This window comes from Neopelma chrysocephalum, unplaced genomic scaffold, assembly GCF_003984885.1.
Source record: "Neopelma chrysocephalum unplaced genomic scaffold, ASM398488v2 Primary Assembly neopelma1_59, whole genome shotgun sequence".
NCBI lineage: Eukaryota > Metazoa > Chordata > Aves > Passeriformes > Pipridae > Neopelma > Neopelma chrysocephalum.
The window spans coordinates 22,044,343-22,070,717 of NW_020897714.1; the positions used below are offsets into that span (position 1 = coordinate 22,044,343).

General features: G+C 37.3%; 1 protein-coding gene across 6 annotated transcripts in view; it reads right to left on the reverse strand.

The window, feature by feature from the left end:
- WASHC4 (WASH complex subunit 4) overlaps nucleotides 1-26,375 on the reverse strand; it is a 43,054-nt gene extending 16,679 nt beyond the window's left edge. For 5 of the 6 annotated variants that reach the window (XM_027680433.1, XM_027680434.1, XM_027680432.1 and 2 more), the window contains exons 1-22: nucleotides 26,248-26,375; nucleotides 22,256-22,395; nucleotides 21,105-21,158; nucleotides 20,932-20,997; nucleotides 20,712-20,757; nucleotides 18,217-18,284; nucleotides 15,413-15,495; nucleotides 14,331-14,373; nucleotides 13,785-13,888; nucleotides 13,048-13,168; nucleotides 11,489-11,612; nucleotides 11,262-11,389; nucleotides 10,407-10,567; nucleotides 7,991-8,117; nucleotides 6,579-6,704; nucleotides 5,985-6,092; nucleotides 4,180-4,326; nucleotides 3,977-4,056; nucleotides 3,003-3,108; nucleotides 2,094-2,210; nucleotides 926-1,094; nucleotides 632-786 (exon numbers count right to left, since the gene is read on the reverse strand). In XM_027680433.1, coding sequence (XP_027536234.1) covers nucleotides 632-786; nucleotides 926-1,094; nucleotides 2,094-2,210; nucleotides 3,003-3,108; nucleotides 3,977-4,056; nucleotides 4,180-4,326; nucleotides 5,985-6,092; nucleotides 6,579-6,704; nucleotides 7,991-8,117; nucleotides 10,407-10,567; nucleotides 11,262-11,389; nucleotides 11,489-11,612; nucleotides 13,048-13,168; nucleotides 13,785-13,888; nucleotides 14,331-14,373; nucleotides 15,413-15,495; nucleotides 18,217-18,284; nucleotides 20,712-20,757; nucleotides 20,932-20,997; nucleotides 21,105-21,158; nucleotides 22,256-22,395; nucleotides 26,248-26,308 — 2,334 coding nt within the window. In that variant the 5' untranslated portion in view covers nucleotides 26,309-26,375. Of the gene's footprint in view, nucleotides 1-631; nucleotides 787-925; nucleotides 1,095-2,093; nucleotides 2,211-3,002; nucleotides 3,109-3,976; nucleotides 4,057-4,179; nucleotides 4,327-5,984; nucleotides 6,093-6,578; nucleotides 6,705-7,990; nucleotides 8,118-10,406; nucleotides 10,568-11,261; nucleotides 11,390-11,488; nucleotides 11,613-13,047; nucleotides 13,169-13,784; nucleotides 13,889-14,330; nucleotides 14,374-15,412; nucleotides 15,496-18,216; nucleotides 18,285-20,711; nucleotides 20,758-20,931; nucleotides 20,998-21,104; nucleotides 21,159-22,255; nucleotides 22,396-26,247 lie in introns of those variants that run through there. The other variant, XM_027680435.1, reaches the window with a different exon arrangement.

A 26,375-nucleotide genomic window follows, 5' to 3' on the forward strand; every position in this document is an offset into this window, starting at 1 on the left:
ATGTGTCCAAGATACTAAAACTCTTAAAGGAAAGTCTTCAAAAATATGCAATTTCTAGACCCTATAAAAGTGAATACATTCACCATTAACTTCATGACACTGTAACTTTACTCTGTATGTAACCATGTTTAGCAGTTTTGAGGAGGCTGTAAGTCACTCTCCTATTAATCTAAGCACAAGTGTCCCAAAGTCCTCAGTGTCCAGCCTGTGAAACAGTTTCTCTTGATGATCACTAAGGCAAATGTGCTGAGAAGCAAGTAGTAAACCAAGGAAAAGACACACCATGCAAAGGTCATTCCAGACTTGTGACAGTTGTATTCCAGATGCATTGCTTGTCAAATTGCTGACACTGAATTTTCAAGAAAACATTCTCTGACTTTGCAGACTTGACTCATTTCATTAAATCTTATGTTAAAAAAAAAGAATCATACAAGTCCAACATGAAATTAACTGATATTGGTGTGATCTCCTAAAGTAGGTAAAGATCCTGTCTCACAAGTCAACCAGAAACTAAAGGTCACTTTTTCCAAACAGTTCTCTATTCTTGGGTACTTTAATTTCAATCAGTCCTTTGAACAGCTAGGTTGTATGACAGTGGAATGGAAAAAATTATACCCTGTGGGTACTGTACCTGTTCCAGAGTCTGGCTGGGAAGATGTGCCTCAGTCATACTTAAACCATAGCGCTGCGTTGCCAGGTTTCTCATTTCACTGTAGGTGGCCCAGTCATGAAGAGCTACGGTCGTTAAGTTGTAGAAGGTCTTGTCCAAATAGTGGGTTACATATGCTGTAAACACACAGAAGGATGAACTAAAATACCACCACCTATTTACTTAAGGAAGTGTGGAAAAAAGTGAAGAGATATACTAAGCCAAAGTATAACAGAGATGAAAATCATAGAACAAAGACAACATGTAACTCCTCACCTTTTATGTCAATGAATCGATTGAAAAAACGTATGGGGTTCAGAAAGAAGAAGTGAGCTAGGTCCTTCATACCAACTCTGAAGGGGTTTCTGTCATCCAACTTTAGGTGTGTATGAACTGATAAGCGTAGGTCCTTCTCTATCTCTTTACACAATTTGTCCAGCAAGTGCTATTAAGGAAAGTTAGGAAAAAAGAAAACCAACACAAACCACAAAACAAAAACAAAAAAGGCATGTTCAGTATCCACTTACAATGCTCTGTTAGCAGAATCAAAATTTCTCTCCACAGATATGTGGACTGATTAAACTACTGACAACAGCGTTGCCTTGGCAGAGCCACACAAGTCCAAGCGAATCAACACTTGGGAGCCAGAAGGACATTTATTTCCTGTGTTCTTGTTCTAGTACACTACAGCAAGAAAAAGCAACACAGCTCAGAAAAGGCAAAGGTTTAACTACCTACTGCCATACTCTGCATGACTAAAATTTCCATGTAGGAGTTTAACGAAATTTAAACTTATGTAGACTCACTTCTCATCTTAACGGGAACTAGGCTGAGGGCTGTCTATCTAAATAGTAAGACCTAATTCAGTGAGGAAGAGTCTTGCAATACACAATTTGGCCTGAATGTCTGAAGAATACGTAATGTTTGGTTTTGAACTAGTCAAATAAAAACAGTGGTTCAAAGGTTAAAAACCAGGATTAAGGAAATCCAAATTTGTATTTTCTTTCTGTCAAACCTCCTTCATAATTCTAGATAATAATTCACTCGAGGCCATCTCCATTTGCAGACCCTTCACTACTAAAAGCCATGCATACTAAAACCAGTAGCACTTATCTTAGGCACTCATTCAAGTAGAAGCTAATCTGACAAAAAGCACTCCTCTGTCTGCACAGTCAAATCTGTAACTGAGGTTTTGCTAACTTATGTAATTTAGGGAGCATTATTTTCATGTTCCCAGCCAACAGATACCATTAACAACAGGTCTTAAATAACTGAAATCATCAGTCAAACTGAACACTTTCTTATTTATTAAAATACTTCACATCAATCTCAAAGTTCTCTGTGCTATTTTTATTGATCATATCAGGTTTGGTACAGTAGATGCTAGCCTGTAAAGATATTCCGAGCATAGTGGTGTCTTCAGTTTCCAATCACAGCAAATTACCTCATTTAGCACTTCCATGATTTCTTTGTCATAGCATTCCAGAAGCACCTCGTAAGATTCCAGGTGTCTTGCATGCATCATAGCAGGTACACAGTCCCGTAGTGCACTAAACATATACTGAAAAAAAATATTACACTTAACAGACATGTCACCAGCATCTCAAATAACATTCAAAGCTAACAAAAATCAAAACCACTAGTCTTCCCATTTTTATTAAAAATGGACTTCCTAAAACCTACTAAAGTTTCCTGTCCTTAATTGTAAATCTGAAGTATTTAGTTGCCATTGATTTGCTGACTGGAAGATCATATTTTTTAGCTATTTCACCAGAAATTATTTGCACTATATTCATTTAAGTACTGTAACTGACCATGGCGAGTACAACTCTGGAACAGATGATTGATTTTTATCAGGATTATCATGCTAAAGCATAATTCACTTCTGCAGCAAATAGATAATATTTCAATGAGGGGAGGAGAGATGAGGGGTGGAAAAAGTTACAGGATAACTATCCCACACAGAATCACTGAACATAGTGATATGTGCTTTAGAAATATGTAACCACAATGAGGAAAAAAGGCTTTTAGTGTTCAAGTCTGGCAAAGAGAGTTCATTTTAAATTAGAATGAATGAAGAGAGGAACAAAGAGACAGACAGACACACAGGGACCCAGAGTTAATAATAGCAACCCGTGATTTTTAGAGCAATCTAACAGATATATTTAGATTTAGAACAAAGTTTGCTTTTATAACCTCCAGATTGAGAAGAAATGTTTGCCTTGGCAGTAGCCTGGTTTTTACTTTTTTTTTTTTTGAGCTTTTCCATTAAGAGCTTCAGTCTAAGCTTTACCATCTCTTCATGAGAATCTCTCCCACAACAGTGGCTTGTTAAACTAACATTATTACTTACATGTAGTCTAGCAGAATCAACTGCATTCTCATACACATCATCTAAATAGATTGGAAAAACTGCTCGATGCCAGTATAAGAAACAACAGTCGCATTGTGCTCGAACTCTAGAATATAAGATTACTTATTAGACACAGAATTGGAAGAAACCATTCTTCTAACACAGTGATACTTATTTTAGTGTGCTTAAACTAAAGACGACTGCTTTTCATGTCGAAGTTTTACACAGTTAATGTTCCAGGTGAGTTGTCCTCCAAAAGAAAGTTCTTTATTAAAGAACTTTTTATTTCTTGTTTCCCACTAGCCTATTTATAAATAAAAGGTACCTGCTTTAGAAAAAAGGTTCGCTCAGCCTCACTCAGCAAAATCCTAAATAACTGTTTTCTTATTACATGCAATTAGTAGCCTAGAGGTCAAATGTATCTTGTTGGTTTCTCCTGTAAGTCAAAGGAGAAACAGGCCTCTCCTGATACAACCTGTGAACACTTATGCTAGGAATTTAACTGATGAGTCATCCACTGAAGATATTTGTCTCTCTCCATAAAATATGCATGGAACCCAGATATCCACCTGGCTTTCAAATGGCCAACATTATGTAACTTGAGTGTCCACTGAAACTACAGCAGCAGTAAAACATGGTGTCACATCTCTCAAACAGACTGGTACTAACTCATAAATTTTGGGTTTGAGTAAGGAGGAAGACGTTAGCTTATTACAAAGCCAAGTCATCCAAGGAAGTGATAAAATTTCTGAACAATGACAGCAGCAAATTACCTAATGGGCAACAGTTAGGTAAAAGAAAGACCAGAGCTTCAGTGTTAACTCTGAAATTTTTTTCTGTCCATCCCTGGGTCTAGAAAACATGCAAAAATCACCACCAGAATGCAGTGACCAGATTTTGCCATTCACACAGTGAAGATCCAGCTCCCCCAGAGACACCACACTGCCTTCTATATACTACATGCCACTGCTTACCGCTCTGTAAGTTCACTGATCAAGTCTAGTTTTTTCAGAACTAACTGGAGGGGAATGAGTTCTTCATCTTTAAAGGTTTTCTGTGGAAATGAAGGAGAAAAAAAAGGCAAAATAAAAAATAAACACAAGATCACAAGATTATATTTCTTTATAAAAGACACTACGATAAACAAGTAAAGGGCTGGAACAATCATGGCACTTACCATCTGTGTTCCCACACTTAGTGCAAGGGAAACAATCAGTCGCCTCTGTTTTGTACTTGGCCCATTGAGGGTATTCTCAGCCAACACCAAAGCAGAGAGGACATCCAGGCGCTGCTCACTGTACTTTTTATCAGAAATTACTCTTTTCTTGACGACAGAAAGACAAAGAGATTCAGAGAAAAGTTACCTAAGCCCAAAAGTAACAGCTTACTACTTATTTCCAAAGCTTGTGGACTTGTCATAAATTATTTCTGCAAACAAATTATGTTTTGTGAACAGAGCTCACTGAACCCAGATTCACTCACTCTGTCTGTTCAGCAATATTGCCTACATATACAGTTGGAATACGTGCAGTTCAACATGAACATAGGTCCTACAGTGTACAAGCTGCATGCCAATTTTAGTTCTAAGGAACATGTAATTTAAATTTTTAATCAGCAACTCCCTGTTGTTGGTAACAAAATCCAGTTTGCAGCTGAAAAGCCACAAGGTGTACAAACATGGTAATAATGACAGTTTGCAATTTTCTACAAATTCTAATTTACCAGAAAGATTAGGTGACCATATTTGCATGAACAAATGAAGGGAATCAAGTCTTCTGGCTAAGAAGTCAAAGTCACAGATGTATTTGTGAGTAGCAGTGTAACTCAGAAGAGGTACACTTTCATGAAAGTTAAAGAAAACATCTTTCAATTCTAAGTGTATTCAATATGAAGCTCCCAACCTTACCTGCTGTATACCTTAGACCTTACACCACTTAGAAACAAAGTGGAGCAGATAAAGAGTAGTACTGACAGATTCTTTTACTTACCAACAACTACCTTTTATATATTTTCTGATAAGTAGTCAAAACATCAAGAATTGGTCACCTATGGGTTCTCTTTAATATCCTTCAATATACCAGTCTTAGCATATTTCTATGCATTTAGAAATAACTGTCACGTAATTACATATATCATTTGAAAAGGTTATGAAAGTTATCCACACATATGTGAACTGTTTGAAGATATAGTTTTTCTCAGTAGCTTTGAAGCCTAGAATTTCTTCAGTTCATGCTACTCCTGCTAAGTATATATATAATTTTTTTTAGAAGTACAGCTATTTTTTTTGTTACCCTAAAAAATACAGAGAAGCTAAATATATAAATTGAGATTACAGCCAAATAAATGGGAAATTTTATAGCTGCAATGATAACAATAGCATACATCCTTTGTAATTCTGCTACTGAAGGTGATGAAAGAATAAAAACAATCAGTAATATATCAGAACAGGAATACTAAAAATCTCATTTTCCTAATTGCCCTGAATTCTGAAATTCAAGATGATAAGCAAAGGAAGCCATTTTATCCCACAGTGAAATAGTGAATATATGCCCACACTAGACTCCTGTAAGCCATCACGTACTGCAACTTTGCCAAGCAGACAAAGATTTAAATAACAGCCTGTTTGCTTAGACCTGCAACAGATTGCTTTATGAGTGTGCATCAGAAAAGAAGTAAGCAAAGGTCAGTTTGTGAAAATCACTAGCAATAAAAAACAAAAAGAACACAAGCGGAAGATGACAAGAGATGCAGCATTTTAGAGTAAGAGGGGAACCATTCTTGGTCAAAAAAATAGATAACCACCTATGCTGTACAGTTTTCCAGGATACAGCTCTGAACTTCTGGAAAGCTTATATATCTGTGGATTATGATAGAGAATTACACTACAGATCTTGAAAAAACAAGAAAAATACTTTATCTTAAAATTAATATTTTTTAAAATCTTAGCTAGGAAGACTAATTATTAGAACTTGGATTACATACCTTGGCTACAGAAATAGAGTGAAGAGCCTGATACTGCAGATGCTGAGTGATATGTGTCACAGAGTCTGCCACAACCATACTTCTTCGGTAAAACATGTGTTCTATTGCCTGAAGTCAATCCCAAAACACAATAGTTCATGTAGTTACTGAAATTGTTGCCTTTAGAATTTGGCTTTATGCTGGGTGACTAATCCACACTGCAAATACAGACTCTTTCCACTTTGTAATGTACAGTTAGTAGCCATTGCAATTAACCCTTAGAAACTGAGAAAAATCAAACTACTCAGGAGCATAAAGAAGTTTCAGGACTGATCTAAGGAGTCACCCAGCTGGTGAGCAGCTTGCCAGAAAAAAACCTGAGTGTCCTGGTGGACATCAAGTTAAATGTGAGGCAGCAACATGCCCTTGCCACAAAGAAGGCTAATGGTAGTTTTGGCTGCACTAGACAACACTTTGTTGACAGGTCGAGGGAGGTAACACATCTGGAATGCTGGGTCCAGTTCTGGGGCCCTCCCAATTTTTTTTTAATATGGGATGTGTGATCAATGTTCATTGTAATCTCCTACATGAAATAGTTTTCATCCAGTGACCTACCTTCAGAAGTTCCACAAGTCTGCACAGGGCTTTCACTGAGGTTTTCGTCATAGGTTTTTGCATTGACATGTAAAGATTCATTGTAGTTTTAACGATGGTGCTAAGACTGTACGCATAAAGAAAACCCTAAAAATAAAATGAATACAAGGGAAGAAAAGAGAAAAATAGTATTTCCACAACGTTGTCAATCAAATAAGTCCTCTCTGACAGACAGCATAACGGACAACTTTTGCCTCTGCACATTAGAGAATCTACCACTCCACTCCACTGCATTAAGAAAGCCTGAGATCCCAAAGTTGAATAAGACCCTTTCAACAGCAGACATGTGAACTGCCTATGACTCAGTAGATCATCTGATTCTAAAGCCATTCAAATTAAACATAGGTTAGTGAATTAATCACAGAGCCTCAAAGGTGTAATAATTTCAGATCTACTGTAAACCAACCCACCAAACAATTCCCATCCCCCCCGAAAACATCCTATCACAAAAACAATCTAAACCTTCCAGATTCCATGGAATAAATACACAGACAGTATTTACACAGTTTTACACTTTTGAAATAGAAATGTCTATCCCACAATAAAGAAACCAACTATTTCCACATCAATATATGCTAAGCTTTTAAATACAATGTCAGTTACATAAACCATGACAAAAACGTTATTAAACTTATTCCAAAGAAAAATTAGTAACATAAAAAAAGACCAGGAAAAGTCTGCAAGCACTGCAGGAAACTCAATTCAGTATGGAGCAAAATTCTAAGTCCGCTGCAAGTAATTTCAATGTAAAAACCACAGATCCTAGCACATGTGTGTCTTCAGCTACGGAAGATTCAGGATCATGCTTCTTTCACACACCTCATCGATTTTCTGTCAGGCAGATAGATACATATAAAGCTGGCAAAAAATAAATTCAGAAATAAGATGCATCTTACATTAAGACTACATGCTTCTAGTAGGTCAAAAGAAAACCAGCTGTCTCTTGCAAAGAACTATCAGTAGGCAAAGCAGAGTGAAACACAAAACCTTTACTGGGAGTATGTATTGTCCTAAATAAAACTAAATTAGGCACTAGTTCAGTCCAACTTAAGTACCTCATGACTCAAAAGGAAAGAAACCCAAAACCTTTACTACAGAGCAAATGAAGCTTTCTTGATTTCCTAAGTCAAGAGAAAAATCCAAAATTTTAGCCATCGAATATTTAGTCAGATTCCCTTTCCCCACATCCTTTACAGAAAGGCCTGTTACAGACTTACTTAAAGAATATCTACTGGGCATTAAAAGTTTTATAAGAATTCCCACACTGTAAATTATACACTGATGATCACAGAACTCCTGTGATTTCCTTTTATGTTCAACAACTTGCATCAAAACATCAGTTTGCTGCATCACCACATTAAAAGACTGCACACCTGGATGAAGACATTGCAGCGGTTAGAAAGATCTTCAGAAAACTTAGTCATGCGTTGCTCCTTTGACAAGATAGATTCCATTTTTGTCATCCATGAGCTCACAAAAACATAATATGACTGCATATCTCTGGGGAAGGAAACAAAGAATGTTGCTCGCCTCAAATAAGAACAGAGTGAAGACTTTCTTTTCTCTTTCCAAAACTTAAAATTCTTGCAAGGGAAACATCTTAACTCTTCGGTCCCCAAAATAACAACTCACCATTCCCAAAAGTACCAGAACCACACACTCATTTACTTTTTAATTCTCTATAGGTAAGGATTAGTCTGCCAATTATATCTGTACAATGAGTCAAAAATCATCTGTCTTTCAAGAGAACAAATGGCCCTCTTAGCAGTACATATACTACACTTCCTTAAATTAAAACAGCAAATAAAACTGTTAGAAAATGCTTTTAAAGACTACTCAAAAAAGTCCAACACTGGGTATAAGTTTTTTCATTCAAGTTTGAATTTCTGTTGTATTCTATACACACACATACAAAAGTATAACTTCTCATTACATCAATGTCAGACTGGACTGCTCTTAAGTTACAAAATTCTACAGAAATTTATCTGTTTGAATTACACTAATAGTAATAAAACATTTAAATAAAGTTCACTTTTATGGAACTCTTTATTCCATGCTATGGAACTGCAACACTGCAATACAACATATTGCAGCACTTGCAGCAGGAATATATTCAGATCACTGATTCTGTTACCAAAAGTTACAATTTAAAGAGGACTCATATTTAAGGCAATAGTCCAATTATCAAAAGCAGTGCAAGGATTTGTAAAAAAGAAAACATTACTTGCAGTATTCAAATCAGTAGAAGGAAAATCTGGATTTTATTACAATATCCTCAAAATTGTCTGTACAAAGTAAGGCAACAAAGCCTGTGAAGGGTCTAGAGCACAAGTCCTATGAGGAAGCTGGGGTTATTCAGTCTGCAGAAAAAGAGGTTCAGGGAAGACATTACTGCTCTCTACAACTGCCTGAAAGGAGATTTTAGCAAGGTGACAGTCAGTCTCTTCTCCCAAGTGACAAGACAAGAGGAAATGGCCTCACGTTGTGCCAGGTGAGATTTAGATTGGATATTAGGAAAATTTCTTCACCTAAAGGGTTGACAAGCACTGGAACAGGCTGTCTAGGGAAAGGGTTGAGTCACCATCTCTGTAGGTGTTTAAAAGCCATGTAGATGTGGTGCCTGGGGACATGGTTTAGTGGTAATGGCTCAGCAGTAATTGGGTGAACAGTTGGACTTGATTATCTTAGAGGTCTTTTCCAAGCTAAATGATTCTATGATTCTACAAAATGTCTATGAATACACAGATTTTTTTTTTCAACCTTTTTTTAATCTTAAGCACTGCTGCCCAAGACCAGAAGCAAAGCAGCAGTGCAATTATGCCCCATCCAGGAATTAAAGCCCAAGAAAGACTCAGTCACAGCTCTTGAATCTTTCTGGGGTTGCAGGACATAAACCAGGAAGAGCTGGATTGAAAAAAACCAGAGAAGTAGAGAAAATAATCTGTCTGAAACAGGGAAGTAGAGAAAATAATCTGTCAGAGGATCATGTAGGCACGGAGTTGCTTTTCCCCCGACCCTCCCCCCTCCAACTCAGTTCTGCCACCTTGCTTATACAGTTGGAAGACAACATGAAAAATCTAAGTTTTTACTCCTATTCCACAGAACCCAGTTTCCACCTTCTTGTTTTGGTCTGAAGCAGAAACCTTAGCCCTATTATCTTTCTATGCAGTACACTTGTTCTTAACAACTAAAAAAAATTCATCTTTAAGCATATTTTAGAAGAGAAGGAAGTGAGCTGCAAACTACATGCACAGCACAAAACAAGAGAAGCTTTTTTCAAATACAGATAATTTCAAAGACCATTAAGACCATTAAAAAAGCAATAAAAACAGTCACAAAGAAAGAAATGCTTGCAAAGAAAGTATCATCACCAAGCAGAGAAAAACTCGATTATAAGCCTACTAGCAACCTACCTCCATAAACACATAGAAAGCAGAGAACCCTAATAGAAAACAGAGCAGCTCGGGATACTAGACACTAGTTTAAAATAAGAAGGAACTTGAAAGTATGGAAATAGAAGTAACTGAAAGAATTATTTAGAACTTGAAGGAACATTGTTATTTTGGTGTCATAATATACATTTTTCTGAAAGCATGACATAAAAAGCAGCTTAGTTTTGACTAAAACTTTTTGCAGCAACATTAACACATGCACACATTGCCGCAGTGAAGTGGAACAGGTGATTAACACCACTGAGCAACAATATACAATAGGCTATTACACTGAATGAAGAAACCCAGAAACCCTCTTTGCCAAACAACATCATGCAGCAGTATTTAGGAAGCATACTTGGTAAGTGACTGTGCTCTCTGCTGCAGAAAGTTCTCCCTTTGTGTTTTTACTGAATGAATACTTTTCTTGTCCACAAGTTTGGCAGCAGCTGGTATCTTCTGAATCAGAAAGTTGTCAGCAAACCAGATAATGTTAGCTGTTAATGTAATGGCTGGCACCTGTAAAGAAAAAGAAAAGGGGGGGCGGAAATACTACCAAGTAGCAATAAACATAATTAACTACAACAAATACTATGCCACTGTGCATGTTTCTTATGCCTCTTTTAAGTCAAAACACAGTTTATGTCTGCATAACTGGTTTTTACAAAGTATTACATTCATGTTAAAAAGAAGTTTCTTCCCTAGAAGTCCACTAAGGACATCACAAGCAAAGTTATTACCACTCTAAACAGTATTAGAGATTCTAAACAGTATTGGAGAATTTAATAATTTTGTAATACCATCCAATATGAAAAAGTCCCAATCACCTTTGGACTTAGAGGTCTTCCAAAAGACATGTTCATAGCCAAGGTCAAAACCCACACCATTTATTCAGCACCAGAGTACTCAAAACTCAAACAGTTTTTTGTCCTCAGTGCCACATTAATCTTGAGAAGAAATATTTTAATGGTAATTTCAAGTTATTTTACCTTGCTGCTACGTGAGTACCCAACTTTTAGACCATCTTTAGAAGAAAATGGTGGAGAGTTATAAAAAGTAGGAAATCCTCAATTCTTCTGACATATTTTTTGTACATTGCGTGTTCTTTCTTTTCCCAAGTCTGTGCTATGCTGTGCACCTAAGAAAACTATCTCCTTCATGACTGAAGATTTATTTCCCCTCTTAATTATTGACAAAAGAATAAAGCATTCACCTTTTTACAGACATCCAACAATGACTTGTAAAATTTCTTGTCTACAGTCCGAAAAATCTGAAAATGCAGTACAAAGAGGCCACAGATGCCCACATATTTATCTCTCTGGTCGATTTCTGAAGGTTCACCTGCAGGAACACAGCTTTGGTTAAGTTTACTCCCAGACAAACAATATAAACAATTTTAGAAACAACTAAGCTGGCAGGAAAAGTATGAGCTTGCATTACCAAGTTTGGCTTCAACATTTGCAAAAGCTGCGCGAAGAGTATGAGCAAATTCTTCGGCAAATGTGCTGTTCTTCGACACCGACACTCCACCATTTAAGGAATCAAATTGTTGCTCTATACAGGCCTGAGCAAAAAGGGGAAAAAAAAACATAATCATAAGGCCATGAATTCTGGACCTCAAAAGAATACTGGTCTTCAAGAGAAGAGCTCACTGATTTAAGACTAAACTCAAGTAAGTCAAACTTCTACAGCATACAGATTTTTAACTATGCTTACATTTTTTAGTATAATAACAGAAAATATTAAAAAACCTCTTATAACTGACATTCAAAACCCCTTTTCATTTGTTTCCTGTCTCCTTTAAGGAGCATTTTTAAAGAAATCATTTGATGTGCTAGTGCTAAGAAACTGGATGCATATTTTTATTATTATACTATAACTACCCTTTACCTAAACAAGATTATCATGCAAGTCACTTGTAGGATATGGTTTATGACCCTGTAGCATAAAATCACATACTACTGCTGGTGGTTTAAAAAAGTACCAAAACCCACACAGTAGTCAAAAAATAGAAACACGTTTCATACTTTCTAAGGATATTAGAGAAGTCTTTAATGGAACTGCATTTAAACATAATTGTAATGTATTTTTGTTGAGAAGAGGCATTTGCAGCTCAGTAGGGGAAACTTCCTGAGTGAATACCAGTCCAATCCTACTGATGTCTCAAACACATCAATGAAGTCTTTGCACTAATGTAACATTAGGGAAATCTAAAATGAAAAATGGATAGCTGATAGCAATGTCCTTTGAAAGAATAAGTCAAATTGTGCTTAATTATTTACCTACAATTTCCCTTTAAAAGGCGTTTACAGAACCCTTCTTTCCTATACCATTGTAACCTGCAAGAAGTGAACAACTGACTCTGCTTTGACCAAATTCAGCAACATTATCCTCTGCCCACTCTGCCACAACATCCAATTTCAATTACTCAAATACACACCTTTCTAAAAAAAGATGGCTTCTTGTATGAACACATTTAAGTTAACTGTACTGAAAATGTACTAATCCTTCTCACCCACCTGTGCACTTGCATGTTTCAGGGGTGTACCACTGAAGTGGTTTCCAATGACCTGTCTCATAAGCTAGGAATGAGATGTCACACTTAATATATTTTAAATATTACTGAGGAGACTAATTAATTTGCAGCTAAAATGAAGTGGACCTAGGCTATGTAAGCCTGCTCACTATTACATGGACAAAAACAGACTTCCTGATAATACACAGCCCTAACGCCAAGTTGTCTGTGTTTCCCTAATTCGGCAAAATAGTCAGCATTTACTGCTACCATTCAAAGCTTGGCACAGTTCAAGCACATGAAAAGAGCAAGGAAGGATGTTACAATAGAGCCTTTTTTCCCCCCATGCACAGATGCAAGAGCCAAATTCACACATCACTGTAACCGGAACAAAACCAAAATACAAACAAGCAAACCATTCCAAAAAGAATGTTGCTTTCTCGTATGTTTTCCTTATCATACTGGGGAACATTCATTTCATTACCTGAAATATCATTCCTTCAAGTAACTGGCATTCCAGTTTTAACAGTAGTTTTTCAAATGGCTTCAGTTTATCTTCTTGAATCCCAAACTTGGAAGGGTTGTGATGGACAGATTTTAGCAGCCTGTAAGGAGTAGGTGTGGAACACACACATACAAGACAATTAAACCACGCTCACAGTTTTATCATATCCTGCACTATTTTGACAATAGATTTTGATTGCCCACACCTGCTCTTGGCAGCAACTCCAAAATTTAAAAAAATCCAAAAATCAAAAACCCCACAAAAAACAAGTAACTCACATTGAATTTAGATTTTCAAGGAAACAGTCATTATTCCACTAATTTAGCTACTTTTATAATTGTTCACTCTTCAGCTTTTATTTAAGATAGTATTCTTTCTTAAATCTCCATGCCCATCCCCATGATCAGTATAGACAGGGGTAGTCTTAGATCAGTTCTGCACACAACTAAATTTCTTACTGAATATATTTTAAACCCCAACAACCATTACTCTGTTTGCCAAAATGTTTACCTTGTATTGAAAATGTAACACTCAGCACTTTAAAAACTTACTCAGGCTGTTAGAAGGACACTGTGGGAGCTTAGCCCTGCTCTGCACTGAAACTTCTGGAAAACTCTTGAGACTACCAAAATCCATGTTCCCACACTGACATTCCCACACAGATGCACATGCTTTCATCTTGTATGTTGTGGGAGTGTTTTTCACGAGAGACACACCTCTTATACATGGTCCAGTGATCTTTCAGCGTGGCATGATTGTCAATTATTTCATCCAGGGTGATCAAGACTGTGAGCAACTCTCCTAGATGCTCATACATCGCCTGTTTGTGAAGAAAAAAAAAGGGAAGGAAAAGGACTGTAGTTATTAAAAAGTCTATTGCAGTCATATGTGGCATATAAAATTTCAGTTCCTTTCAATATATTTTCAGCCAACAAGACATCAGCTAGAGAGTTAAATAGGAGAACTCGTGGTTTAGTAGCTTAAAGATTTTGTATTTCTTGTAGTGACACAAGGAACATAAAAGTGGTGTCTGCATGCAAACTAAATTCACTGATCTATTTTGACACTGGAGACATGATTTTTAAAACTGTCTGTGCAGAAGCACACATTGCAATAAGGGAGCATGCAAACACTTTACAGCTAAGAAAGCTACAATATGACAGACATGGAGATACCAGCCTTCCCACATAAAGGCCAGAAAAAGCTGATTAACAAAATATATATATATAAACATAAGCAAAAGAGTTCCAAATTATTCCCACCTGAAAATGAACTCCAGACGTCTCTATAATTTTAGGTGCATTCCTATAAATAAAATAAATATTTTAATGCCTTTTTAATCCTCAGAACAGATCATATTTATCAATTCTGTATCATGATGTGTTCTTTTTTTCTTGGGGTACATTTTTTATTCATTAACATAGTAACTTCAGGAAAAAAAAGAATCTAAAAACCCAATTGAAAGTATATGCTATGTGAAATCTGTGTGCTATGATCAGATTTAATATTGTATTTTTAAATGTACAGCATGTGACTGCTTCAAAGCACACATTGTACTCAGTGCACATGTCTCTCAGCAATTCCCAATTCAGTTTTGCTAATGACAAGTCGCCTTGATACACAGAGCCTCAGGGCCCAAAAATCAAAATCACTTCACATATTTAATCAAGCCATGTCCAAGTTACACATCCAGCACCACACAGAAAGTCTACCTTGTGCTGTGGTGTAAGGCAAAAATAAAAGCAACAAATAAAACTGAGAAGAATGCTGCTATCCTACTGGGGGATGGGGAAGGAATCGAGAATCCTGCAGTGATATTGAAAGCTTAATCCAACAATTCTATTCAGAACTAAACTATCTTCAGTTTTCAAAGGAGGTAAACCAAACAGCCCTTACTAAGCTCAATTTCAGGTGTTAAAACCATGGTTGTTCTGTGAGGAATATATACCAATATTTACATATTTAAAACAGACTGTGGAAGTGATCTGATTTTTAAGCTTCTGAAATTACTGGTAACTACTGCATCAACCAACAGGAGGAATCTCTCAAACAGAGCAAGGATGAAAATGTAAAACAATATCTCTTAAACATAAAGACTAATTGCCCCATCAAAAAATGACAAAAAATAAAATTCTTGTATCTCATTATATATAAGCACTGTTTTTTCTGAAAAATCAAACAAAACCACTTTCGTAACAGTTGACGAAGCCCAAATTTTCACAGAAAAGCACTAGCCATATCTCTAGACAACAATATTCCAAAAATGACCATGCCTTAAATAGAACATTCATATTTTAGACATTTAACTACATTACAACAATACAGCATTTTAGGGAATAATTACTTGTTGCTGGTATACAGAACAGCCAACTGATGAACTACATTCACCACCACTTCGTAACATCGGGTAACAAAGCAAGACAGCTCCTGAAATACAGAAAATAAAATGCATATACATGGATAGAGCTTCCTCATACACAAGTTGCCACTACATCAAAAACAACAAACATAAACTACTGAACTTGCAGCCTGAGCTCCAACTACATCCCTAATCCAAGTCGGCGGACAGATCTACACCACGATGGCAAACATCCTACTAACAGCTCTGAAAAGGAATCTGGGACTAAGCTAAGAAGCTACCAAACACAAGCTTCCAGTACAACTTTGACTGTGTATATCAAAGACAGTATGAAGTGACTTGGCGACGGTGCCCAAGGACTTGCAGCAACAATATCCCTGGGAGCAGAGGCTACGCTTTTTCCCCACTAGATTTAAGAGTCACACTCTGGATGCTGGTGATAGTCAAATTCGAATTAGAAATTACCACAGAAGCCTGTACCTACCATAAGAGTGGTAAGACACATAATATTGCTTTAAAACAAGCAAACAAACAAAGTCAATGTCTTTGAGAGATTTGCTTGGCTAAAGCAGAACTTGAGCTCAGTTACGTAACACACAGTGAGTAATAACGTGTCAACCCTGATAGTAAAGGACTATCTTAGTTTCTATAATGGACTATCTTAGTTTCTATAATGGACTTTAACAAGGCATTTCTTGAGCAACAGGAGAAACTAATCTGAGTTTCCCTTAACTGCAATTAATTGCTCATTAATGCACTTTATAATCCCACTGGGGAAAAGTCCGTGTGTGATGACTCTGGCCAGTCAGCCCACGGATGGCTCCATAGCAGACAGCCCACACTGGCTAAGCAGCCAGTCGTCCACTCCTGCCAGAAAACTGGCTAACAGCTGAATTCTGTCTCCTCTCCATCAAAAATAGATCTTATTTGGGTTTCTGCCTTCTATTAGTCACCAGTTTTCACAAAACATTACTTCTTATACTTGTATTGCTCTAACAAATGCAGCTGAAATAAGCCAACAGATTCCAGAGGAATGGATTAATAGACAACAGAGATCATGTTTCCTGAGGGGGGGAAGCACCACTTGCCATTTTAAAATTTCCAGGAAATGGTCCAATTTAACAGCACATGCATATTAGCAACTACATAACACAGGCAAGATTATAATTTTAGAGTTCTTCAAATATACTGTCTTCTGCACAATCAAGAGTACCTAACCAGTGTTTTCAGAGCATTATTTTGGCAATATTTAAAAAAAAATGTTTTGACATAGCGAATTTGAGGCTATTGCATATAGCTAATCAAGGAATCCCAAACTCAGAAGAGCCAATAAACCAATAGGTGGACATTAGCTCTATGAAAGCAACTTTTCACCTCTTTTGTCAACTTCATATTTTCACACCATCCTTGGGGATATGCTTACAACATTGACCAGAACAGCATTTCCTAGTCTATGGATATAGACTACTCCGAGTGGATTTAGGAGAACACAATAGGTGAAAAAGAACAAAGTCCACGAGGAAAACATTTCCCTCATAGCTTTACCCTAAGCAATACACATCTGTTAGCACAGTAAACCCTCCCTTAGGGGTAACCCATCGTAGCATATATACAAAGGGGGCTCACAAGCAATACTCCTGTATTTCTGTAAAGTGTTTACCCTTTAAATATACATATCAGCATATATCCCATAAATTAAAAAACTTGTTCTACGGAGTGGGCTTGCAATATGCAGAGATATCCAGATCCTGCTCTCAACTTCCACCTGGACTCGGGAAAAACACAAATGTACAGTAGCACCATCTCAGAATCACTAAAAGGTCTCAAACATCTGATAGGAGGAAATAGAGGATGAAGGATGAAACCTACACATTTGATAGGACAAAAAGTTTGGAAAACAGGGAAAAAAAAAATCTAAGAGATCCTAATGCGCTTGGGCATGGTAAAAGAGGTTGAGAAATAACTTCCTATAACATTCAACCTATTATGACTCAGTTAACAACTACTGCTATGCAACTATACAGCAAGAAGAGGAATTTTAACCTTTGTTAAACTAGAATTTGTTTAAACATTCTAGAAGCTTCTTGCATATTCTCTACTTGAACACAGATATCTCACTACAAGCAATATTGCATAAAAATAGAAACATTTTTGGGAACAGGACAGTCATTTAAGTTATATCAAGGACAAAAAACTCCACAGTAGACTGAAACCCAAGAGCACAGGAAATCCTCAGAAGAAAAACAGATCCTGTTTTCATGCAAAGGACTCTGAACTACCAAACTGTATAAGAAATGAGTGTTATTCCACAAAAGTTTGAATGACTCACAAGCAATTTTTTCCCACGTACATGTTTTAATTTTGCTTTCTTCTATCAGCTAAAAAAACATGCATAGAAAAATTAATCCATTTCCAATGTTCAATGAAAACCAAAACTTATAATCAAAACCATAAAAATAGCTAGCTTTAACTTTACTGTTAAATGAAAACAACTTCAATTTATCTTCTCATACTGAAATTTTCTTAAGTAAATTCTAATTTCTTTGAGCAATTACACGAAGTGTAATTTCTTCTCTCATTAGACTTCCAAAGACAAGTATAAAAAAACCTCAAAACAATGTGTGATACATCAGCCGTTTGTGACAGGTCTGCAGGCAAAACATAGTAATACATCAAATGACTGCAATGCCTTTCAGCAAGATGCAGATAGGATAAGGCATGCTGTTAAATCCACTTTGCAAGTAAAATTAACATTATAATTGCTGTCAAAAAATCAAAATATACGCTACCTGCAAGAAAGAAACAAATCTTCCCATCTGTATTTGGCAATCTCCCTCCACCATGCTGGAATCTGTGGCTAAAAAGAGAAACGTTTGTCAACACTTCCAAAAGCCTGTGTTACACCTGCTAAATTAACATTGAAGCTTGCCCTCCAAGCCATTTGTTTGTCATACAAGTGGAGTGCACTATTGTAAGCATATTGATGGAGCCTCAAAAACTCTTAATTTTGCTTTCCTAAGCTGGACTTATTTTTGAAGTTTCTTTCTTAATAAAAATTGCATTATTTATAAATTAGATACAAAGCAGGAAAAAGTGTCTCCACCACCAGAAAGAAAATAAAGAATACGAAACATAATTCTTTAAAGGTATATGTATTATGTAACTTCATATAAAAGTTTCCATTTTTAAGAAGTTTGTACGACAGCATTAGGTATTTATACTGCAAGGAATATCCAGATATTATTTACTGAAAGAATATACTACATGACTGACCAGAAGGAAAATCTTTCCTCAAGAAATTGATTTTCTTTTTCCTACATATCATCTTGCACAAAAGAACTGGCTCATCACCACAGCTTCACAGCATTATCTGTATGACACAGAACACTAACAGAATACTATGAAATACAATAATTACCTCACCAATGCCAAATTGTTTCAGTCATCTGGAGCAGTTTTAACACCAACTGACAAAATACTGGTTTTTTTACTGTGATTACAGATTGATGCTCTAGACTCAATTTTTCTATTGGGCCACTGAGCAAAAAAGGCTTATAATTGCAAGTTTACTGCCTAAGAAATGCAGGTCTTATTGCATCGTAAAATATGTTCTTTCAGAGTACTCAGAGATTAAAGCAGTCTCCATACTTCTCTAAGATGGAGTTCTGGGACAAGATATTAAATATTGTTTCCCCTTCACACATTTAATGTCACCTTTACTCTGTTTAGTGTATGTCCCAAAAACCTATCCAACTATTTAATAAAGTTCCTAGACTATCCCTAGCAACTGCAAAGATGAGATGGGGGGAAAAAAATGTTTCTTTACACAGCTGGAAAAAGCCAGTACAGTATTTGTTTAAATTTCAACTACCCTTAAGCCAGTAACTTTGTCACTTGTTTAAAGTAAGCAAGCTTGCTGTTATCAAAGCAAATGCTACAAGTAGGGATAAGGAAGCACAGAATATAAATTTCTGCATTCCTGCCTAACCCACAGAAGGCTCACCTCTCCATTCCTGCCATTCCCAAGTACTCTCTGCACAATATCCACCAGGAACAAACTGCTACTGTAACATACTAATCTGCTACAGGCTGACTTTTTCATGCTACAAACATGGAGAAGTTTTAAGGGATCTCCTAGTATCATTTTGGCAGCAATGACTTTAAAATATTTAAAGCCATGTCTAATAAGACATGAGAATCTGTGAAGAAAAAAAAAACAACAAAAACACCAAAAAAACTACCATACCCCCACACTTTTTCACGTTTCTTAACTGCAACAGTCATCTTATATAGCACTTAAACAGTTCCTAGCTCAAAGATTTCACATTGCCTGGTATTTCTGTTACAGTCAAGGCTCTTGAAAAGCTTTGGAAATGCCCTTCTACAACACTACTGTATTACTTTTCTCTCAAATTACTGAAATAGAAAATAAACTTGGGCAATAGGTCTCTAAATCAACTCATTGATACATTCAGTCCTCAGGATCAAGATCTGTGCTTATTCCTGCACTAGCATCTTTTAAGGTAGAAGTTTAAGACCAGTCACTCACAGGAGTTACCAGTTTAAGTCCAAGACAAAAAGCAGCTTTCACCTAAAGCAAGGTCTCGTGATTTGGCAATTGAAGTGACTTACAATCACTTGTGCCTGTGTTACATCATGGTCTAAACAGTAGTGGGAGTACTATTACCTGCACTTCAAGGCCAGGTGACATTAACACTCTCCAACTACTCTTGGAATAACTGATTGCATACTAAAGGAGGTAGGACTTTGGCCAAGCTATTTATTAACGGTTTTACTGTTTTATTATGGTCAAATCACAGATTTATTGTTTTGTTATAACCAATGTAAAATCTAGTCACAGTAGGAAATAAGTTGGTTTACAATGTGTTTACATGTGAAATATGTGTTTTCAATGTCATACTTGGAAAAATAGCTGCTGCTGTAGTAAAGCTGTAGGTTAGACATTTAATACACCAGCAGCAGCCCACACTCCCTACTTCTCATTTAAACAAGGCTGCAACAAAACTTCCTGTTAATGTAACAATACTTACTGCAGGTAAGAGGGCTTTAGGATAAACCTTATTATTATCTTAAGCTCACTCAAGACAGTCACAAGACACTGACATATATCCCTATAACCTCAAAGTTTGTTATTTGGTGTGCATCAGTTAAAGACACAGAAATCACGTATCCATATTATAAAATTACAGTTATTGTAGCATTTAATATAACCAGAAGTAATAATTCAAAACTACAAACTTTTACAGTAAAGGGAGCTACTTACCTCCTTCTCCATAAAACAAGAGGCCATTATAAAATTTAGTTTCTGCCTAACAACAAAAGCAGAAATTTGTTTTTTAATAAATAGGATATATGTAATCATGCTACAAAAATTATTTAGTCATCATATCTTGTTTCTTTTACTGCTAAAGAATAAATCTATATATCAGCTTGCCAATCTGCAAACATTTTCACACATAGTAATAAAAGTTAGTTGAATTTACCTCATATTTTAACTTCTTGATTTCACAACAAAGAGCAGCATACACAGTTATTACTTTGTTTAGAACCTAGACTCAAAGGGGGAAAAACCACACAGATTACAAACATATTCACATTTAGAGGGCTTGATTTTAGGTAGAATAACTTTTTTATCTTCTAAGCATAAAGCATTTACCTTGTTTTCTGTCTTTATGAGCTCCAGTAGGGAGGACTGTTCATATGGCAAAAGCTACAATTAAAATGTAAAAAAAATAAATTAAAAAATCACAAACAAAACAAGCAAACAAAAATAGCAAATTAACAACTTCAAAAAACATTGGTTAAAATACACTTATCCTACTAGCCATGTATTCTCCCCAGTTTAATCTCAAATAGGGTCTGCAATAAGAGAGCAATAATTGCACATTACTGGCAACCTGCACTGCAGGAAACCTTCGCTCTTCACATTTACATGGAAGTATCTTTCATTCACTCCAGGCAGAAAGGCAAATAACTGGGTACACTATATAGCATTTACAACAATTCACGTACAAAACTTGAAAAGCAAAAGCCTGGTGATTATGAAGTAGGAAAAAACCCAGCTCAGGAAAGCTAAAACTTGAATTAAGAATCCTAAATGCCGGAAACAGGAAGCAGAAAATATATCTCTATGCAGGCACTGACATCTTCTACTGAAGTCAGCCATGTGTTGACCGGTCCTCCAGTACTGTGGTGGCTCTACATATAATTTACTCAAACTATTCAGACAGACAATTGCTTGAGAGTGCATCTTCAGCACAGACAAGTCCCGTATGGCAACAGTAGTGCTTTTAAATTTTGTCTCCAAATTCAGTGAAGAGAAAAAAATAATGCTCCACAGAGGACAGAGAACTTATGACCAAGAAAACAGCCTCCTCTGGAAGGAGGCAAACACTGTACCAAGGTCTTTAAGTCAAAACACAAGCTATAAATACACACACAGTTCGTCCTGCGGTTTTACAACTATTAGTGAGCTCGCCTGGAACCCCAAATCCCAGATAAAAACACCAATACCCCCAAGGAAGAAGTTTGCTGGAACTAGCCTTCCCAATACATGAAGAATTAGAAATTCATTTAACTTCAACTAGTATCCAAAAGACTAAAAAATAATAATATGAAAGCATCTTCTCTTGTGATATGCAACAATTTATCAATTATTTGACAATTAAAATAGTACTGGATAGGTTTCTCAAACACAAATGTCAAGTTTTAAAAGCATAAATGCATCAAGCTTTTACTTCTCAGGTTTTGAAGGGAAGGATAAACTAGGAAAGTAATAGTTGCAATGTATAGTAAATATATGAAGACCTTTAAAGCAATGGGATCAAGACTGAAGTCCCAAACATCTCCAACAGAGTCATCCAAAGCATCTTCAATTCTCTTCAGCTGAGATGTGTATTCCTCAAGAAATTTTCCATAATTCTTCAACTGCACTTCAGCATGAATTTCTGAAAATTGATAATAATTATACAGTTTTATGAACAACTCAATAAACCGCAATATCAAAAAAAATATTAAAAACTATTTAATCTGTTGCTATTTAGCTTTAGTCCTGTATTCCTCATTTTGCTGCAGCAGTTTTCCTTATTAGAACTGCATCTTTAATACAAAGTTCATGTTTAAAAACAATCCTATAACTTAGTGTCAGTTTAAAAGAAATTCAAATACTACTTAGAGAATATCAAACATCTAAGCAGTTTGCAGAAAATTATAAAGGTACATATATTGCCAGACTAAGACCTTAACAATCACACAAGATTCTGAGCAAAGAAATGACTGCAGAAATTGTAACACAGCGGGTGAGTTTAACCATCAGCTGAACCAGTACGCAGGCCATTATATCAGAACTTCAAGGCAATGGGTCTAATCATTTTGGCCTGAGTAGCAGTTGAATTACTAGCAATCCTCTTTCCACTCTCTCCCTGCTACCTCTCAGTAAGTTATTTGGTCATTACATGGGAAGCTTATGGCTTTTAATCGTTCCCTCCACTTGCAAATTCACTTTCCCCAAGCAGAATTTTTGTTCTGCTGGACATTGAAACGCACAGTTGTCCTATTAGTGTCAGGGGCCAGGAGGTTCAAAGGCTAACATTCAGCTGGTCAAACACCAGGAATGGTGGTGTTAATTACCAAAGTAAATCTAAAGGCAATTGGTCCAAAAAAAGTTTAATTCTCTCTATCCTGATCTTTTTTCTTCCCACATTAAGACATTCCCCACTTCTCCCCAAATTATATACAAGTACTGATTTAGCTGCATAATCTGAAGTGCAGAGTGAATGATTACAGTTCAGGGCTTCTAAACTAAGTAAGGAAGTACAATTCTTTTGTGAAGACTAAAGTGTCTTCCCCATAATTAGATACCAAATCTAACAGCTTGTGATCTTCTGCTATTCATTGGAAATACGATTATCTAAAACAGTTAGAGAATGCAGGTCAGCTGAACAACCGAACTTTTCTTAAACAAGCATTCAATTTTCATGAAGCTTCAATATGTGCCCTTTTCACATTTCAGCAAGTACACTGGTCTAGAAAGTTACAAACAATATATTCTTTTATTCTGCAGGTTCAACCTCTTGCTCATCTTCATTGCAAATAACTGAGCCAAATAGCAGTTTCTTTTGCTGGGAAAGCACTGCTGAATCAATTTTCACTTAAACACAAAAACATCTGACTGAGAACTGCACCAGGCAGAAGGGGAGGACTGAATAAAGACAAATTCATAAGGAAAAGATGAGAATGACTATGCACAGAAGGGTTGAGACTGAGACAGAAAAATTATTACAGTGAAGTCCTGCACTAATTCTAAGATACTACTTTGAAAGCAGCAGCAATGCCAATTGTAAGGACACAAAGATTGCAAAGCCTATCCAGCCTAGACAGTGCACAGGCATTGTCAAAACAGGAGACAAAATCTCATGTAAACAGATAAGAAACAAGTGAGCAAAACGCTCTCCATCAGCAGTATGCACTCCAGGCACTGCTGCAGAGCCCTTGAGTTGTATCAGCAATTATTCTATTCCATCAAATTCATCTCATCTTTCAGGTTCCTTCCAGTGCATCTTCTGGAAGCTCTACTGCAGAAAACCAGTAAAACATCAACAGATGCACAGCCCTGCTGAATGGCATTTAACCAGCACCATGTCAGCTTCAGCCCTTTACTTCTAGAAAATCTGGAGCACGGAGACATTATTATAGAGATATGCTGTGATATTCCCACAATCACAACTACTCCCTTCACACAAAAGACAAACGAAGAGCAGACAAACTGACAGTCATTGGGGCTTTATAGGAAGAACAGAACAAGCTTCCAAGTCATAAACTGGAAACTGGCAGCGCTGTTCAAACCAATTCCCTACAAAACATGCATTTCTCAAACAAAACCTCTCAACAGCGCTTTGCTAGAGACCCACAGACTGTCACCTTTCCAGCAGCCAAATGATGGACTTGAACAACACTACAGCTCAAATAATATTAAATATTTAAAAATACTTAATTATTGATAGCCATCAATTTGCCACTTTGTACTGATCATCTATAAAAATAGAGACAGGTGTGAATAATTTCTCACTACCTTAGAGAGACAAGAGAGTGAAAGCTCTTAGCTAATTAGAGATAGGCAGAGTTGAACTGATAAAAAATTACTTGGAGATGGGGGAAGCTTTTTAAGATGCAGAAGGATTTTCCTAAACAAACTGGCTCACATGGATGAATAAAAAGAAATCATAGAAAGCAGATCTCATATTTTTCTTCAGAGCAGCGTACACACTTCATAAGGTATAATCTGCTTACAATAAAGTTTGATTTAGTTTCTCCTCATGTGACAAAACAAAAGCATTATAGTTGGGACAACGCAAGATATCAACTCAGCAGCACAGATCCTCCAACTTAATCGTAACTTCTTCCATACAATCAGTAATGTCAATGTTCAATGAACTTATTTTCACAGCAGGATTTACAAGTGCCACATCCATACATATCTAGGATAAAGATGCAACAAACCAGACTTACTCAGTGTCTTGTGTCCTTAGTTGAAAATGTTGTAATTGCTAAAGGTTAGCGATACAACGTGAAAGTAGACAATAAGTACAAAATACTTTTCAAGTCACAGGATTTTTCTTTGGCTTTTCTCTAGGAGAACACTGTGTGCTGCTCTCGATGGAAGATCAGTCTGTTCACCCTCAAGATGGTGGTAATGGAGCATATTATGTCATGAAATTTCTTGTAGCTGCACATAATGTCATGGTCAAACTAGTGGAGATCTGGCATTTTGAGTAAAAGCTGCATTTTCCTTTTCACAACTAGAGAACTGGTAAAAAGCTCTGCTCAAGGCAGCTTCAATTTCCACTGAAATCCAGACTAAATGAATATGGCATAAACAGTATCATCCCTTGGGATGACATTATATGTTAAACAGTTGGGCCATGAGTGGCATATTTTCACAGCAACACCTGGTATAATTAATTTGGCACAGTTCACTTTACAGTGTGTATTACAGTGTGACAACTATATACGTTCCCTGTTTAGAAAGTAGGTCACCTCCACAGGCTGAGTAAAACGTGGATTTTGACGGGCACACGAACTCACTGTCAAAGACTTCATGATCACAAGGTCTTTTTATTTAACTACATTCTAAAGGTTAAACTGCAAGTGACCACCTGATGCCCTGCCAGAAAGCCTTTACCAATGAAAGCTACACAACTAACTGCGTGCAACATATCCTGATGTGAGTTCCCTAGATAACCAAGAAAGCAACTGCACAAATTTGTGAGCTACGAGAAATGATCGGGAAGGAAAGAAACACCATCCTCACGACAAGCATCGGTTTGTCCTGCCCGGTTCGCGCAAGGCAAGTGTCACACAAGCAGCCTGGCCCTCCCCGCCATACGCGGGGCACCGGAGGCGACTCTTCAGAGGGAGTAAAGGATGAAGGTCTGGAAAGGCCACGACCCCCACCCCCAAAAAAACCCGAAAACTAAGGAGAGGCTGGTGGGAGGAAAAGGTCACGGCGCCCGCCCACCCCCGCAGGCCTGGCCGGGGGCGGATCAGCGCTGGGATGAGCCGGGGGCAGGGGCACAGGGCAGGGTCCGCGGGGGAAGCCGTGCAGGGCGACCTCGCTCAGCTCCCGTGACTCCTTCTTATTCCCTCCCTTCCTCCTCCCTCCCGTTCTTCGCGGGGTGCAGCGGGGGGGGTCCGGGAGGGGAGCAGCGTCTGCTCAGCCCGCGCCTCCCCCCCGCCCCGAGGCGGTTCCCGCCGCAGCCCCGCCGGCCCGGCCCCGCCCGGCCCGCCCTGCGGGCGCTCACTCTGCGAGCCGTCGTCGAGGCGGTCGAACTCCCAGTCCGGGGAGAGGGTCTCCAGTGCCATCGCCCACCCCCGGCAGCGGCCGCCCGGCCGCCCCTGACTCAGGCGCACGAGACTTCCTGCCCCGCGC